Source organism: Danio rerio, chromosome 14, assembly GCF_049306965.1.
Source record: "Danio rerio strain Tuebingen ecotype United States chromosome 14, GRCz12tu, whole genome shotgun sequence".
Classification (NCBI taxonomy): domain Eukaryota; kingdom Metazoa; phylum Chordata; class Actinopteri; order Cypriniformes; family Danionidae; genus Danio; species Danio rerio.
Window position 1 is genome coordinate 10,142,501 of NC_133189.1, and position 19,194 is coordinate 10,161,694.

Sequence of the window (19,194 nt, forward strand, 5' to 3'; positions counted from 1 at the left end):
AAACTAAAAATTGAACGACAACAACAAAACATTTACCATTAATGCAAAGATTGATTCATAAATAATACAACCAATAAGCAAATAATATAATATATATTTCCTTCCCTGTTTCTTACATTTGAGATGCAGGGTCCAGAGTTCATATTAAACTATGAATAATTCAGTTAGGACATAACTTTTATAAACATGTGTCTGGAAAAAATATTACTATTGTGCAAAATATGTCACATAAGTAATGCATTTCAAAAGACACTTAAGTAATGCATTTCACTAAAATGCATTTCAGACTAAAAAACAGGTCTGTAAAACAAGGAAAAATAAAATATTTCCTATAAGTAGATGGTGTTTACTAATCAGTAATTGTCTATTTTCAATAAATGTGCTACTAGATCATGTCTTCAACATTAAATTAGCACTTAAAAATGAGGCTAACAATGATTTTGTAAGAAAAAATAGTTTCGCTTCATTTTCGTGGTCCGATTTCTAAAATAAATCAGGCATGTAATGGTTTGTGTTTTTTTCCTTATTTGAAAGTTTTCTCAAAGCAGCATTGCTCTGTGTAGATTTTAGGTCATTAGGTGTGTTTTTCTGTGTTTTTCAGGATACTACATAGGAATGTGTTTTGCTGCCCCAGAACAGAATCTCATGTACGTCCACCATGCAAGTCAGGGATGGCAAATGTACTTTGGGCTTTCACTGGTCATCCAGCTTTTGAGCTGCGCCCTTGCTTTCTATTGGTCCAGACGTGGATGGGCAAATCACCCCATATGTAAGGCACTAAGCGTACATGCCTTACCACAGTCCAGCTGGCGGGCTGTCGCGTCCTCAATCAACACAGAATTTCGGCGCATCGATAAATTTGCTTCCGGTTCTCCAAGTGCAAGGGTTATCGTGACTGATACTTGGGTGATGAAGGTCACGACGTATTCTTTGCATGTTGCGTTGCATCAGGACTGTCATTTGACCGTCACAGACTCCAAGCATCACAGCCTATCACCTGATTTAAACACACCAGTGCAAATCGTCACCATCACTGTTGGTAGTATCAATCCCAGAGTCAAGTCCTTTGACATAAGGTAAGTTCACATTTAAAGTTCATGTTTGGTGTCTCTTTTATGTTTTGGTTTTATTGGTTTTTATTTATTTACTTTACTTTTCATTTTATTTTTTTATTTTCATTAATCTTCCTTATTATTTTACAAAATCCTTATATTGTGTTTTATTTATTTTTAAAACCCCCACAATGTGTTTAAAAACAATGTTTTAAATGTATTCTGGAAAAAATATTAACAAAGTGTTTCGAAAAAAAGTTTAAAGGGATAGTTCACCCCAGATTCTTAATTCTGTCATTATTTAATCACCCTTTGTTTGTTTACTTGTAAACCTGTAATCTTTGACTTCCATAGTAGAAAAAAACAAATACTATTGAAGTAAATAATTACAGCTTTCTGCAAATATCTTACATTTTTGTTCAATAAGAGAAATAAAGTCAGGTAAGGCTAAGTTAATAAGTCAGAATTTCCATTTTTGGGTGACTGTCTCTTTAAGAAATGGATGTACCCTTTTTTAAACATCTTAAATGGTATTGCAAGTGATTCTGTACTTTGGTTTGCAGGCTGAAATCCACAGAGTATGCCGAGCTGCAGGAGAAACTGCACGCACCCATCAGAAACGCTGCCAATGTTGTCATCCATCTGACAATGAGTGAGCTCTTTCTGGAGACCTTCAAGTCATATGTGAGGATGAATGTTGTTTACAAGTGTCCAAGTGGCCAGGTGAGCACTAAAACAAGTAAACACTTTTTTTTGCAGGCTCAGATGCTTCAGTCATTCAGGGACTGTCAGCACATTCTTGGCAAAATACTGTCAATACTGTGTGCCATTTTTTTTTGTAGACATGAACTACTGAAGGCAAAGCATGTGAGGATCAGCAGTAAAAGTAAATCCTAATGATAATTTCTTCTATAGTCATTTACAGTCCTCTGGAATATTAGTAAGACTAAAGTAATGATAAAGACTATGCTAAACACTTTGCAGTTCTCTCCTAAAATAATGTATAAACATATATGTATATACAAGTATAACATTGCTTTGAACTGTGCCAAAGCGCGACTGTCCCCTATCCCTTCTCCCCCTCAGCCTGCACTCACATTGCATTTTTTACCCACCGGACATGAGCACACTTACATCATCGATGATGCGGTTGTTCATTTTAACAGGAAGAGAAGCGCTCTCGCTCAGCACAGTGTACATTGCTTTAGTTATATCGTTTTGTATTATTTTTAGTCATTTGGAATGCAGTGACACACAGTCAAACACTTTGCTGAACAGATCTATCACTTTTTACACTCATAAATTAACATAAAAGTTCTTGTGTTGAGGGTATTAGGAGGTGCAGCTGACGTGCAGTGAGGGGTTTGTGTCTGTAATGAATTACAACAGTTTACATTCATTGAACAGTACGAATGACTAATAAATCCATATGAAACAGTCCCCTAAAAATGACCTGGTGTCTTCAGTTTCGGGCCCAGGCACGCTTTACACACACTACAAGCCTACCGCTCCAAAGCCCAAGTGAACTGCGCTGTGGCACACCTCTTCCAATCGGACCAGGGCAAGCCAACTGAACTGCGCCTGAGCCCGATTCAGAGCATTCACACTTCTCAAACAAATCTGGGCACGGGTTCGGATAGCATAGTGTGAGGTAGAATTGGGATTGGGCCATAATTTTAGGCCTTAAAAAGTCTTAAATTTGCAGTTCTATGTCTTTAATATTTTTGCACGGGCCTTATTTTTCCGATGTCCATGTACCGCTACATCTAATGCTCATTTAAATTCTTTTTTTCTATGTTGTTGCTTTGTTTTAGGGGTGTTTTAGTTCTTTATTTTACTAGTCCTAATGTAATCTGCGGTATTACAACTACAAATGAAACCAACATGCATTAGCCAATCAGCTTTCTGTTATTGAACTCAGTGCTCGCAGCGATTCTGGCATGTTTGCGGAGGTTCACTTTCGGTGCGTGCAACATGATTTCGGCTGGCAGCGTGAACAGATCGTGCAGCGCCGCGTTTGATTTGAATATAAAACACTTTGAAGATATTTTGTCTGAAACAGTACGACTGCTGTGGTGCAGTGAGGAGTTTGCTTCATTGAACGGTAAGAATGATTAATAAATCCATGTGAAACAGTCCCTTAAAAGTCACGTCTTGCTTTCAGTTTCGGGCTTAGGCGCGTTTTGACTCATACACAAGCGCTCCGCGCCAAAGCCCAAGTGAACCGCGCTTGAGCCTGTTTCAGCGCATTCACACTTCCCAAACGATCGGGGAAACGGGCCTGGGCACGGTTCGGATAGCATAGTGTGAGTAGGCCATAAATAACAAATTATGCCTTTGATAGCTGGAAAATAATATTTGAACCTATTGGGTTACATTATACTGATTTCCCAGTTTCTTGGTGATAATGGACAGGATTGTTGGACAATTATCGCCTTTTCAGTTTATAAGTAGAGGACAAACTAGCCAGACAGTAATGTGTAAAGTGTGGAGTGGGCAAAATAAAAAAAAAAGAAGAATTTTTTTTTCCCTTTTATTCTTGCCATAATAAAAATTAAATGCAAATTCTACACACCCCACCACCCCATTGCCCAACTTTGTAATCATTATAATTAATTCTAAAAATAAAATAAAAAATAATTTGTTTTAAAATCTTGAACAATATTAATGATATGACGTAGTTCTGGAAACCTCCCACTTTATCTGTCTGACTTTACAGTGGGTTTCTTCTGATCGCCCCCTGTCATTTTAAAATTGGCGAAAGCGTCAAGTATAAAAACCTCGCCGTTTCGTGAGGTGTACTTGGAGGTGCGCGTTGCAGCACCAGGCGAAATTATAAATCAAGCATAAAATAGTTTTTTTCCTGTAGTTCAATGGTGCATTTAACCTGTCTTTAGTATTGTTCAATGTAAATAATTTTATTTTACCACAAATTTTGTGATTTTTTTTTTTTTTTTTTTTGCATTTTCTCTTGCGTGTTTTTGATATTGTATAGGTCTTAAATTTAATACTTAATGGTCTTTAAAAGGTCTTAAAGTTTTAAATTTGACATTATGATATCTACAGAAACCCTGCCTTTAATATAAAGTTGGGCACAAAAGGGAATTCATAAATCATTCATTGTTACTTGATGGATGATTCATAACCTGCATTAAGAAATTGGACCTGTTATTGTATATTCTATATATTGTGTATCTTATTGGAGGTTGTGCACAAGTTTTATCTGTACATTGTCATTTATTCTGTACATGATATTTCTTCTTTTTAACCTCTATTTGAACGGCGCTAAATTCAAGTATTCAGAACACAGATTTGAATAAATCCTGCTATTTTAAGTGCCTTTTAATTCTACAAATGAGATTTATAAGTCTTTGCTTTCCTCTTAGGAGCTTGAACCTTGCATCGGATGCATGCAAGTTAATGCCAACGTGAAGCTTCTGCGTCTCTGCCAGAGCGATGAGGGCGAATGCCAGCAGTGTTACTGTCGCCCCATGTGGTGTCTGACATGTATGGGCAAATGGTTTGCCAGTCGACAGGACCAGCAGCAGCCGGAGACATGGCTGAGCAGCAGGGTCCCATGTCCTACTTGCAGGGCCAAGTTCTGCATCTTGGATGTTTGTCCCATTGAATGAATGCTTGATGTGAAGACCTTTGCAACACAAAACCTACTACGTGGTTCTTTCTAAACCTCTGTGCCTCCAAAGCAATGGTGAATCCGACCAAACCTCAAGAGCTCAACGTTATCTCATCCTAAAAATTGAAGAAAGAAACACGACAATACTACAATGCAAAAAATGTCATTGTATGGACAGACATTCAGTTTTATACCGTATGGACAAATCTTTTTGTTCTACATCATCACATTGCTTGTTGCACTTCAGACATTTTTCTTTGGGAGCGAACGTGCCTGATTGAATTGAAGATAAAGTCACAGTGTTGAAGTTGGTGGCCGGCTGATCTGCGCTCAACTTGACACTGTTGTTAACCGGATAGACATGCGTGCTAGACATGAATGATATGACAAAATTGCGCAAAATGGTTTGTGATAGTTCTGAAACCGTCAAATTTCAGAATTGCCCGTAAAAAAAGTCAACTTCTGGATTTTGCTAAGCAAATTGGTAAGAGCTTTCCATTATTCAACCAATGCAGAGAGCAACTTCTCATTTAAAGCCAGCTTGAACTGAAATTGTTGAGACTTTTTTTGGGTTGCAGCTGGAAGGGCATCCGCTGTGGATGTGCTGGATAAGTTGGCGGTTCATTCCACTGAGGTGACCCCAGGTTAGTAAAGGGACTAAGCCGAAAATAAAATAAATGAATACATTTATTTGTATAATTCTTCTTTTATTTTATTCTCTATTCGAAACTATGTAAATTGATAGAAATCAAACACAAAACTAAAGTAATCATTTGCATTTCATAGTAAGGCATTTATTGGACTGAACTGGACTGGACTGACTGGACTGTTCTGGGGACAGTAGGAGCTTTCACATAATGTTGTGATTACAGTTATTACTGACGCCTGACCACTGAGATTTTATCCATTAATATTGTTTCTATAGACCAATTACCATGTTTGTACACATTCAGCATGTGTGCGCAGGGAGGTGGCAGAAAGAAACCCAGAGGACTAGCATTTACAGTGAGGGAATGACATCCGATGCAGTACACAGTTTGGTGTTGTCTTAGAAATAAGATACATTGATCACACATTATATATATTTTTTACATAATGCTTTCAGCGTATTATAATAGATCGTCACCCAGTGATACATACAGTGATTTGGATAAGAAGAAATGGCCAAGCATTCAGCCTGAAATATACAACTCTCATTGAAGATCCAAGTGATTTTACAAGAGAGAAGTTAAAGGTCTACAAGTCTTGCCAACAGATTTGTTCTGTGTGGTCATGTGCAAAAAATAATGCACTTTAGTGCTAAAAAAAATGAGATTCTGCCTAGCCAAAGACAAGGAAAGAAGACGGAACTGTACAAACCTGGGTAATTAATCACCAACACACCAAACGACTGCATTCTGACAGCGAACTGCACCTGTACAGCAGGGTATGTGAACGCACACATAGAGATAAAGTTGGTTTTATATTCGCACATTTGGACTTTCTCCTTAATAATATAATTTCAAAAAAGTATTATTTGCAAACTCTAAATAGCGAAATCATATTAGCAGCCAATGACTATCAAAGTACAACACTGATCACAGTCACAGTGTTAATGTTGTTTTCAAGTCACACCTGCAGGTTATTTCAGACCGAATATTCAAAGTGTCGTGGTAAACAATATACAGAGTTTTTCACAAGTTGTCACTGAATGAATGAATGAACATAAAACCAACTTTACCTCAATAACTTACACTTTCACGTTTAGTTTTTAGCATTCAGTGTCCGCAATTTAATTAAACCTGTTTAACTGTTTATGCAGAAATCTTAATCTCTAAAAGTTTCTGCAATCAAAAAACGAGTAATGTGTATGATTCAGCATAGAGTGAACTTACCTGATATAACATGAGAACTGCAGAGTCCAGCCTTTCTAATCAGGTCGTCACTTCATTCAGCTTCCTTTTAGCCAAAGAAGTTTGCAGTTAGCATTAAAGCAGTGTGGTGTATGGTAAAAGCTAATCAAATTTAGCATCCTACATGACATCTTTACTATTGCTGCCTGTCTTTTTTTTTTTTTTTTTTTGCAACCGGGGACCCGTGTGACGTCATGTGTGACGTAGGTTGGTAATTGGTCTATAGAAATGCACAAATCTGTGGACCGGAAGAGAATCACAGAAAATCACATGGACATCTTAAACCTACAGTAATAGAAAGATCATATTAAAGCAGCTAAATGGTCAGAAACACTATCGGTCAGCAGGTTGAATAAACTAGTTTACATAAGACCAGTTAAATGACAATAAACGCATCATTGAATATTGAGATATTTGTCTATGCATATGCTATTAATATCTGGTAATCATTGCATTTACAATTTATGAATTTTAAATGAACCAGTTCTCATAATGTACGACTATGATTAAGTACCAAATTCCAGAATTCAGCAAGAATGTAGATATTTATATGAAGCTTTGTGTTAGGATGTGTGCTTTTCATTCAGTCTGTATATCTCCTGTTGTCTTCAGAATGTCACCTTAAAGGGATAGTTTACCTAAAAAGGAATCTCTAGTTACAATCAGGTTTGAGTTTCTTCCTTCTGTTCAACACAAAAGAATCTTTTTTAAAACATTCTCCTAAAAAAACTATTGACTTAATTTTTTTTTAAATTTGTCTATGAATGTTAATATAGAACATTATTCTCAATACAGTGCATCTGGAAAGTATTCATAGCTCTTTACTTTTCCCACATCGTTTATGTTACAGCCTCATTCCAAAATGGATTAATTTATTTCCTCAAGGTTCTACACACAATACCCCATAATGACAATGTGAAAAAACGATTCTTTTGAATTGTTGCAAATTTATTAAAAATTAAAAAACCTAAAATCACATGTACATCAGTATTCGCAATCTTTGCTCAATACTTTGTTGATGCACCTTTGGCAGCAATTACAGCCTCAAGTCTTTTTGAATATGATGTCACAAGCTTGGCACACCTGTCTTTGGAAATCTTTGCCCATTCCTCTTCGCAGTACCTCTCCAGCTCTGTCAGGTTGGATGGGAAGTGATGGTATACAGCCGTTTTCAGATCTCCCCAGAGATGTTCAATAGGATTTAGGTCTGGGCTCTGGCTGGGCCACTCGGGTACATTTATCGAGTTGTTGTGAAGCCACTCTATTGATATTTTGGCGGTGTACTTTGGGTCATTGACCTGCTGGAAGATGAACCGTCGCCCCTGTCTGAGGTCAAGAGACCTCTAAAGCAGGTTTTCATTCAGGATGTCTCTGTGCATTGCTGCATTCATCTTTTCCTCTATCCTGACTAGTCTTCCAGTTCATGCTGTTGAAAAACATCCCCATAGCATGATGCTGCCACCACCATGATTCACTGTAGGGATGGTATTAGCTTGGTGATGAGCGGTGCCTGGTTTTCTCCAAACGTAACGCCTGGCATTCACTCCAAAGAGTTCAGTTTTATTCTCAGAGAGTCCTTCAGGTGCCTTTTGGCAAATTCCAGGTGGGGAGTGGCTTCCGTCTGGCCACTCTACCATACAGGCCTGATTGGTGGATTGCTGCACAGATGGTTGTTCTTCTGTAACGTTTTACTTCCTTCACAGAAGAATGCTAGAGCTCAGACTTAATCAACTCCTTGACTAAGGCCCTTCTCCCCCAATCACTCAGCAAAGATGGCCGGCCAGCTCTAGGAAGAGTCCTGGTGGTTTAAACATCTTCCACTTACGGATGATGGAGGCCACTGTGCTTATTGGATCTTTCAGAGCAGCATCAGTTTTTCTGTAACCTTCCACAGCCTTGTGCCTGGAGACAATCCTGTCTTGGAGGTCTACAGACAATTCCTTTGTCTTCATGCTTGGTTTGTGCTTTGATATGCACTGTAAACCCTGTCACCTTATATAGACAGGTGGATGCCTTTACATATCATGCCCAATCAACTGAATTTACCACAGGTAAACTCCAGTTAAGCTGAAACATCTCAAGAATGATCAGTGGAAACAGAATGTACCTTAGCTCAATTTAAAGCTTCACGGCAAAGGCTGTGAATACTTACAGGGTTCAACTTTAAGGATTAGGGTTAGGGTTAAACTATGCAAAACATCACTTCATTTTTCCGTCGTGTTGTAACCATGTAAACAGATGTTTTCTTTTAGCCTCATAATTTGATTTTGTCGTCATGTTGCCGTCTCTTTGCTGTACTGGTTTTTACCAGGTTATGGCAAAAAATAACGTGCTCACAACATCCAGCTAGATAAGAGGAAACAAAAAGCAATTTGGTGTTTACGACTTCACAGATAAGATAGCATTCAAAGACTTAAAAGCACAAATTTAGATTTTCTCAATTCGAAGACTGTATTTGCACGCAATTGACAAATAGTCAAGAGATTGGGCCAGTAACGATTCTATCTACCGTCCCGAGCATCTCTCACACTGGCCCCGGGCCATCGGGCAGTCCTTATTGGTGAGCCCTGACTGATGTACATGTGATTTTTCAGCTTTTTTTTTTTAATAAATTTTCAACAATTTCAAAAAATATTTTTCACATTGTCATTATGGGGTATTGTGTGTAGAATTCTGAGGAAATAAACGAATTTAATCCATTTTGGAATAAGGCTGTAACATAAACAAAATGTGGAAAAAGTGAAGCGCTATGAATACTTTCCGGATGCACTGTAAATGGTGTTTTGTGTTAAACAGAATAAGTTCATATCTGTTTTGAACCACTTGAGTGAGTTTTCATTTTGAAGTGCACTGTCCCTTTAATTCAGATTCAAACCCCTTCAGAATCTTGATTTTCCATTATTCTTTTGATGAATTCAAATATATAAAGGACAATTTAATTGTGTATTATTTTCATTCAAACAAGTGTTTCTTTGAGGAAAAGGTGGTTAAAATAATCTCAAATCTTTTCTTTATTAAATACAAAGTATATTTGTTCTATCGAGTCATTCCCTAAGTATGTTGGGCTTGCAGAAAACACATTTAGCTTGTTGTGACCTATTTGGTATCTGGGTCAGTGGCATTAAGGTCATTTAAGTGAAATGAAAAGATCCTGCACATCATGTATTGAAAATTCTATAATCATTTACTCATAGTTCACTTGCTCCAAACCGGTTTGAGTTTCTTTCTGTCTCAAAAGACACAAAAGAAGTTATTTTGAAATATGTTGAAATCCTTTTATAGAAGTCATTGGTTTTTAGCTTTCTTCAAAATATCTTCAACAGAATAAAGAAACTCAAACATTTGGAAGCACTTGAGTAATAGTGAGTAAACTATCCTTATAATATAAAACAGCTAAAGACATGCTGACCCGTTCAAGTATTTTTAAAGCATTTATTTGGCTGAATTCATTGAGATCAGTCATTTATGACACAATATATATATATATATATATATATATATATATATATATATATATATATATATATATATGCAGTTTTGTGTTGTTACTGTCTAACCCCACAAAAAAAAGTTGTTTTGACAAATACACAAAGAATATAGCACTGTTATGCAAGATGATTGTACATAAAAGAGCATTTAGTAATATATACAGTAATGTACAGGTAAATTATACGGTTACAAATATAAAAAGAGTTTAATTAAATTAGCATTAGCATTTCCTTGAGCGAAAAAGCAGAATACTGACTTCAGATGTTTGACCAACATGACAAAAACAAAAACAAATATTTGAACTTTCAATCAGAATCCAATTGAAAGATGTTTACGTTTATAAAGTCTAAGATTATGCCAAATGCCATTCAGAACACAGGGTTAGTTCCGCCGAAAATATCATTAAGTTCTTAATTACTCTGAGTTGTTGTCAGTGTCATTATAGGGTGCGTTTCAAAATTCAGATGCGTTTGTGCTTTAAAACAAAGAAAGTCACGCGTGTGGGCATGAACGTGCACCCTATACTGACACTGAGGAGAATAAACTGTTGAATAAAGTCGTCAGTTTTTGTTTTATGCACACAGAAGTATTCTTGTAACTTGATAATATTCTGAAGATACATGAACTGTTTTCAGGATGCTTTTTTTGGTATTTTTATGGACTAATTGGGAGCATTGCTGTCTATGAAGCTTCAGAGAGCTCTCTCATTTCCATCTAAAATATCTTAAAGGAAATATCCTTTTTTTGTTTTTTTTTTGGAAATTTTTGTGAATTTTACAAGTCCTCTAGAGTTAAAGGTCCCATGAAGCGCTTTGAAATGAGCATCTTTTATTCGATATTTGACAATCTCAACAGAAACACGAAGAAAGTGTATGACAGTGTAGCCCCTCCCCTTTTTTAAAACACAGCTAATAGCGTTTTGTTTTATCACAGCTCTGCCAGTGAGAGTGGTCGACTACCAGCGCATCAAATGAAAAAAGGGGCAGGGCATGTCAGATACCAGGAAGCATTTGATTGGTCATGATTTGATGAGAAAATGAAGTAGGAGGTGACGTGAATAAAATCATTCATCCATTTAGGTGAAAGTGACAAATTACTAGCTTTACATTTTTACGTCACTTTTATATCTTCTAAATGTGGATTTTGTCACTGTTTCGGTGCCCACTTGGCTTATAGACATCTTTAAAACGAACAATAATGATACTAACATCTAAATTTTTTTTATTTTAGTTTCATGAGACTTTTAAACAGTTTAGTTTTACCATTTCATTTCATCTATTCAGACAATCTCCACGTTTAGCTTAACTTAGCATAAATCAGATTAGATGATTAGCATCTTGTTCAACAATTAAAACTAAAAAGCGAGATGCTAATGGTCAATTCGCTTTCAGTGATTTATGCTAAGCTACTAAAAGTGCTCTCACCAGACCCAGAGATCGGCTGAATGAACTCAAAAATAGTAAAAGTCAGCGGTTTAACTCTAGGTGAGCTGTAAAGTCAGTCTATTTTCAAAAAACAAAAAAGTAGATTGTTCTCTTAATATGTGTTTCAAAGACAAATGTCAGGGGGTTAAACAATATTTTTGGGTTAACTAACCCTTTAAGGCACAATTGAGAATATACTTAATAGACATGTCCTGCCTGGCCAAAGAAAGAACAAACAAAACCAAACAAATCAAAGCAAAACTAATTTATATACAGTTGAAGTCAGAATTATTGAACCCCCTGAATTATTAGCCCCTCTTTTTATCTGTTTATGAACTGAAAAGTCTGCACAAGCTGCTTTTTACTGCATTAGATTCCTAATATTGCAAAAAACAAACAAAACAAACAGAAAGACAATGAATCAGTACTTCAGTATACAAAACAACTAAATCTGTATAAAAGAAAATCATATGTTTCAGCTTTATGAACAGGTTATATACTGAGACGGTCTATTCCTGAAATCAGTGCATCCTTCATATGATCTACAGCCACAACATTCCGTTTGACGTACTGTACATGCCTTTAAAGAGATCATGCAAATAAATACATTTACGCACTGTAGTTACTCAACCTCAAGTGGTTCCAAACTTTAATGAGTTTCTTTCTTCTGTTAAACCCACAATAAGTTATTTTGAAGAATGTTAGAAACTTGTAACCATTGATTTGGTACACTCTCAGAAATAAAGGTACGTGAGCTGTCACTGTGGTGGTACCTTTTCAAAAGGTACACATTTAGACTTAAAGCTTGCATATTGGTTCCTCAAAAGTATATATTAGTACCTAAAAAATTTAAGAGGAACACCTTTGTACTTTTTAGGTACTGATATGTTTCCTTGAGGTGTTAATATGGACCTTTTAGGTACAAATTTGTACCTAAAATTACCACCTCAGTGTCAGCTCGCGTATCTTTTTTTCTAACAGTGCAGGAAAAACAATTACAATGTAGCTAAATTTTTACAGGTTTCCAGCATTCTTCGAAATATCTTCTTTTGTGTTTAACAGAAAAAAAAGAAAGTCAAAGAGCTTTGAAACGACTTGAGAGCGAGTAAATGACCAAATATTTAGTTTTAGGTCAACAATCCCTTTAATGCTCATTTACTAGTGGACATATTTAACATTTTACTGATGTTCTGCAAAACTTTCATAAGTCTGTATTAAAGCAATGCAGTCTGTCTTCATCTGATATTCAAGGAATGCTTCAGAAGTTTTGCATCACGTGTGCTGAGTACATTTGATGCAAATACAACTATAACTCTTTTCCACAACTCTTCATTCCAGAATTACGACTTTCTTTAAAACTCTTTCTCTTCTCCTACTTCCTGGTTCTTTTCTGTTCTCCATTCACGTTCTTCAATATAAGCTAAGAAACCAACATCACCTGCGTCAAGACACACTTCTCTACACGCACTTAAATCTCTGTGCCCGTTGTATTTTACCATTCACAACCAATATATACTTTCTCAGATTCGATTTTCTTGACCAGCAGAGTATAGAAATAAATGATATTCAGACTTCTATAATGTTCAGTCTGCATGCAAAAGACTTGTAACCAATCGGTTAAAAAACGTTTATATTAATGTTTATTGTATAGTTATGTGTGTTATAGCATGTCTAAAGTTATAATAAAGAAAAGTACTTACTATTGAATTGATTTACCTGAAAAGTCCCTAAACGTCAAGGTGAAAGTGCAGTTATTGTATCATTTCATTTCTTCATATTGCCATTTCTCCTCCAAAACAACATGCTACAACAGTGGACTGTATAATAGTACAACAGTTAGTCATTCATTTACTAGCTTTTAGTATCGGTTTTACACCAAACCGTGTACCAGCCATGGTTATTATTATTATAGAATAAAATAATTAAGTATTAGGACTACAAAAAAAAATCAAGTTTTTCATGTAACATTTGAAATGAACAAAAATAAAGAAGTTCAAATCCAAAACAAGGCGTTTGTTTTGGGAATAAAGCGCAGAACAAGACCACATGCTGACACTGTCAGACAGAATGCAATAAATCACGTATTTTACATGTATTATTCTTATTATATGTGTATACATATGTATCATTTCCATGAAAATGTTTACATGTCGAACCCTATTTGCAGGGATGTTGGTTGTAGGATATAAACACAGTCTTTAGTGAGTAATCAAAGGCACAGATCACCAGCTGAAGAGGGAGTTCTGTCCTAATGTCATGAAGTAGATCTGACTGCTGCCTCCAGACTGGACTGAAGCGAAAAACACCTGCAGAGAAACACATTCAGTAGGTCAGTCTTTTAATGTCATACTTTCCTAATCTTTTAATTACTTCTAATGCACAAACAACCTCTTTAACTCTTTAACCTCTTTAATTTTCTCAGATCATATAAACCTAAAGCTCATTATGTGTGTATATAAGTTTGAAAGTAGAAGTTTGTAATGTCTTCAAAATATTATTAGCCCTCTTAATTATATATATATATATATATATATATATATATATATATATATATATATATATATATTAGGGATGTAACGGTATTGTAAATACCGTCATACCGCAATATTATTTTTTTGCGATATTACCGTAGTCGCATGACTCGATAAAACTATAGGTCTTCTGAGAAAATTTGCTCAGGCGAATGAAGCGAACGGGAGGTACCGGAAACTACAATTCCCATCAGCCCAGGCTTGGCCATAATCCCTTGCGGTCTGTTGTCGCTACAGATCCAGTAATGCGGAAATGGAGTGTGTTGCTAGAAGCGGGGATGAAAAAGAGTTGGAAAACCCTAAAGCGGGTGTTGTCGCCGCGCGCGTACTGAATAGCAGTGTTGTCGCGCGAGTTCTTATCAGCGGTGTTGTCGCGCGCGTACTGATTAGCTGTGTTGTTGCGCGCGTACTGTAAAGCGGGGATATGTCGCGTCGCGGGGGCACTTTTGATCACTTTGGAAGGGAACTTTCTATCCAAGACTAAAAAGGGCATGTGCACTGCACAGGTTGAGCACTGTGTGTGCACATGCCTGCAAGTTGGGGAATACGACTAATAATCAGTCATGGGGACTGCAGAAACACAGCACACTGTTCAGATTGATGCAGACATGAGATCTCTATCTCACTCATGGTTTGTCCTCTCAAGTGGGGGAAAGACAATGCACAATGTTACCCACTGCTGTCAACATGGGCCAAGTCATATCTCTCTTGTCCCAGAAACCTCAGTCCCAAATGAGAGGGTTTTTTTCTGTTGCAGGGGATATTGTAAATACCCAGAGATACCAGCTTTTACCAGATTATATTTATATGATAATTTTCCTTTAAACCCATCTCTATCTAAGTGAGTGAGTGATTAAATGTTGAATGTGACGAGTTTTCTACAATACTAAATTGAAACTTAATTTTTTTACATGGTTTAATATTTTTTTGTTATTAAAATTGAAGTTCCTGTTTCAAAGCTTACAGATAGATGACTAATTTGTATGTCATTGACACTTTTGGCACTTTTTGGAGTATTTTCATAAGTTTTGTTTTTTCCTGTAAATGATTCAATAAATACCGTACCGTGACATTCATACCGAGGTATTACCGTACCGTGAAATTCTGATACCGTTACATCCCTAATATATTATTATTTATATATATATATATATATATATATATATATATATATATATATATATATATATATATATAAAATTAATTATATATATATATATAATTAATATAATTCTATATATCTATATATATATATTTATATATATAGATATAGTTTTTTTTTTTTTTTTTTGACTGGCTACATAACAAACCACAATTGTCTTGCCTAGTTAATCTAATTAAGCTTTTAATGGCAACCAGTAAAATATTATGCACTGTCATCATGCAATGACAAAAGAAATTAGTTATTGAAACTATTATCTTATGAATTATGTCAAAATGTGTTTAGAAAAAAAAAGTATCTGGGAAATAACACTCAGGAAAGATTTTAGAAAATATGAATACATTCACAGGGTAAAAAGAAATTATATTAAATAGTGAAAACGAAAAATTAAATAATATATATATATATATATATATATATATATATAWTTTTTTTTTTTTTTTCTTCTTCTAGAGCAGAGGTTTTCCAAAAAGTAAACTTGATTAAGGGCTGTGGGCCAAATGTATAGCAAACCGTACATATAAAATTTGCCATGGGTAATTTCCTAATTTATATGGTAATATTAGAAATCATTTTAGCTAATGTGGTGTCGTTTCTAATATTTAACAATGAACTTACAACAGTAAAAACAAATAATCCCATTTATAACACAATAAAGTTCAATGCGGAATACACTAGGCGAGCTTCTCCACCTTGATTTGCTCGCATATCTTACATTTAAAGTCTGATTCACTTAAAACATTTCATTAAATCATTTAATTTTAGCTTATAGCTTAGCAATAAAATAAAGAAACAGAAGGTTATGTTAAATTCAAAATGATGATCTCTGTCAAAAGCATTCAAGCATTCATCGTTCTCCCTCTCTTTATCTATTTAGTTAAAGGTGCAATATGTAAGTTTGACACCCAGTGGTTGAACTAGGTATTGCACACCTGTTTTAAAACAAACGCAAGAGCATGTTGCCAGATTGATGACAACAACAGGAGTGTGTCTGACTGTCGAGCCAAAAGGCTGATTTAAACAGTGTTCTAAATAAAAGCTACGGCACGCCATAGAAGGAATATTTTCAATATTTTTTGTCTTAACCATCACCTGAAATTTATATTTTAGAAACAGCTTCTATTTCTAGTAGTAGATCAACCAGATAAATTGACAATGATCACCTCAAGTACACCTCATATGCTTAATTTAGTGTTAAATGCTAATTATGTAAGTTTGAATGGCAATTTACATGACACTAATTGCCATACTACTGAAAGCTGCTTCAGATAGTTCACCTCAGATCTTGAAAATAAAATAAACCATTTGATATTAAACTTTAGAACTGTAATTCAGTGCAAGCAAAATCATATCAGTGATTCAGCATCTATATTTAATAATGATAAAGAGATTTAATGTGTATTAATTAGATCATAAACCTTACCATTTCGTTGGAGTGCAGTAAGTGTACTTTTCTGAATGGCTGTATTCAAATTTCTGTCATGTTTCATCTGGTGTATCGGTGTCAATCGGTGTCAGCCCGATTGCTTCTTACTGCAAATCTCGTCATGTAGTGTGTTGTTAGGACATGGTGTTACAGTGTAACCTCCTCACCTAATGTTTACATTCGCAATATTTAAATTATTTGCTATTTAATAACCACCTCATGTGGAACTCTGAATCGACAAAAAGACAGAAGAGTTTACAGTTCAATATTAATTATGTTCCAGAGAATTATAAAATACATAGCAAGCATGTATTGAGAGAGAGAGATTTGAGAGAGACTTTAGGAGAGATCGACATTGTGTGTGTGTGTGTGTGTGTGTGTGTGAGAACTGTCTGTAGACGCGTGTAATACGAGAAGCACATGTCAAATCAGGCCCTTATTTGTCATATACATTTTCGTATAGTGGAACTGAACCAGGGAGACAAAAAAAGAACCCCAGCAATTAAGCACAAAATACACAGACAAGACGCAACACTGCCACAGGGGATGGGGACAGGGGGTGTGGATATATCTGGTCCTGCAGCCATGGGGTGCTGGTCACAGACAATCTGAAGATTAAAGCACAAGATGTGGGATGAGACCTGTGTGAGCCTTGATTTATTTTCTGCTGCTACACGAGTTAGGTGAGCCTAATATCCTATATTTTTTTAACCCAACGTGTTACACGACGTCTTTCACATATATTCGGAATATACATGTGTAAGTAATATGAATCATTCACATGTCTTTTGCGAGTTCATTATCTGAGATGTAAAACACATGCAAAAGCTGCCTATTGAGAGACACACAACCGCTGGTGAAGTGTGTGTGTGTTTACAGCAGTTTGACTGATAAAAATGAATTTGTAGCTAAATCGTTAGCGGTGCCAAACAGCATTTCCCGTTGTTTGCATCTTTGCAACAACATACTGTTAAGGCTAGACACTGTACATGTCATGATCAACTTTAACAAATAAAAACACTTACAGGTTGTGAGTCTTGTTACAGCTTGTTGGAGTTGATCCTTTTTTTGAGGAGATTTTAACCGAATTCAGCACTGGGAGATTCAGGAAGCTGTGTTTAGTTAAATCATGCTTGCTATGTATTTTATAATTCTCTGGAACATAATTAATATTGAACTGTAAGCTCTTCTGTCTTTGTGTTGTGTCCTTTGGAAGCCCAAATACAGAAACAGAAGAAGCTCTGTGGAAATAGCAGCGTTAGGACGCCATTTTAGCTCCCTCTGCTGTAAAATTACAGCGCCTCTGGCCACGCCCCTTAGCTTTGTGATCTCAAAGTCCGTAAGTATTTTTTTGTAGTCCCTAAAATTCATTCATAGTAGGCTTTGCTAAGTTTCCTCTGTAAAAAAACAAGGTCTCCCTTTGCATTGAACTTTGAGCGTATTACTTTCAGAGATGCTGTTTATGTTCACACAGCTACACTTTACATCAACTAAAGTTTAAAATATGATATTGTAGTGGACCACCCCTTAAACTTTGACATTTAAAATGTTTTAAGCTTTTTCACATATATAAACATCTACATGACATTGCATATTCAAAAAAGTACACTTTTAATGGGACTCTTTAAAATGTGATCTTTGTTCTGGGACAATTTTTGGTGAGATTTCCTTTGATGTGACATATTAAGAAAAATGTCCTTACTTTATCGTTTCTTTCACACAGGAACTTGAGCTTCTGAGCCTTTTTGTGCATGAAGACTCCCTCCAGACTCCCAGTCTTGGCAGATCTCAGTTCAATGGCTTTCTCTCCCCATCCCATCACCTGATTTGCCTGAAGGTAAGCTACAATAAAACAAAATCAAACATATAGAAAACAACGTCAGTTCACCTGGAGTCATGAATGATAACTTAAGCACAAATATTCTATTCAGTAAGTGGAGCTGGAACAAACAGGGATTCAACATGAGTAACTTTGAAAAAGAATGAGAAAGATTTTAACACTACATCAATATATTAATCTGAACCATAAAGATGATTAGAAACTCACTAAAAACATAACATTTCATGGGACATTTCCTTACCATTCCCTGTAATTTTCTGCCCCCCAAAAAACATACAGCATTTAAAAATTGTAATAATGGTTGTTGAAAAATCAGCTTTGATTTTATAGGAGTAAATTGCATTTATAAAGTGCCCATTTTATGGATTTAAATGAAAAAAAGGCATTTCATGTGCTGTGTAATAAGTGAATCAAAACATCCTGCTGAGCTTTATATCTGAAAGTGCACTGTGTATAAAGTTATTGACTCTCAAAAGAAAGTCAACTCAAAGTTTTGGTCCAAAGAATCCTCAGCCGTTTCATTGTGATGTCTGAGTGAAACATTGCTTAAACTTGAACCACCCTTCCCACTCAAACACTGTAGCAGATTGTGGGAGATGGGATTGAGACATGGAGATTCTCGGCACTGTAAGGGATTTTCTTTTACTGCATTAAAAAAACTTAGTATTCCAGACTTTGTGGTGTGTTCCTGTCATTATTCTGATGACTGCTACAGTGACTTACAGTATTTGCACACTGATTGTT

General features: G+C 35.7%; 2 protein-coding genes across 6 annotated transcripts in view; one reads left to right on the forward strand and one right to left on the reverse strand.

Annotated features, from left to right (window-relative positions):
• The window catches only part of tmem129 (transmembrane protein 129, E3 ubiquitin protein ligase), a 9,335-nt gene extending 3,963 nt beyond the window's left edge, over positions 1-5,372 (forward strand). Inside the window, exons 2-4 of one of the 2 annotated variants that reach the window (XR_012389442.1) lie at positions 602-1,076; positions 1,616-2,763; positions 3,044-5,372. Coding sequence is in view for 1 of the 2 variants with exons in the window: in NM_213447.1 (NP_998612.1) it covers positions 602-1,076; positions 1,616-1,775; positions 4,439-4,684 (881 nt within the window). In the remaining variant the exon portion in view is untranslated. 2 annotated transcript variants of the gene reach the window in all.
• A 7,736-nt stretch (positions 5,373-13,108) lies between these two features.
• The window catches only part of si:zfos-2326c3.2, a 117,999-nt gene continuing 111,913 nt past the window's right edge, over positions 13,109-19,194 (reverse strand). For all 4 annotated transcript variants that reach the window (XM_073922543.1, XM_021481119.3, XM_009307764.5 and 1 more), the window contains 2 exons: positions 18,313-18,452; positions 13,109-13,797 (listed from right to left, as the gene is read on the reverse strand). In XM_073922543.1, the coding sequence (XP_073778644.1) occupies positions 13,714-13,797; positions 18,313-18,452 (224 nt within the window). In that variant the 3' untranslated portion in view covers positions 13,109-13,713. The remainder of the gene's footprint in view (positions 13,798-18,312; positions 18,453-19,194) is intronic.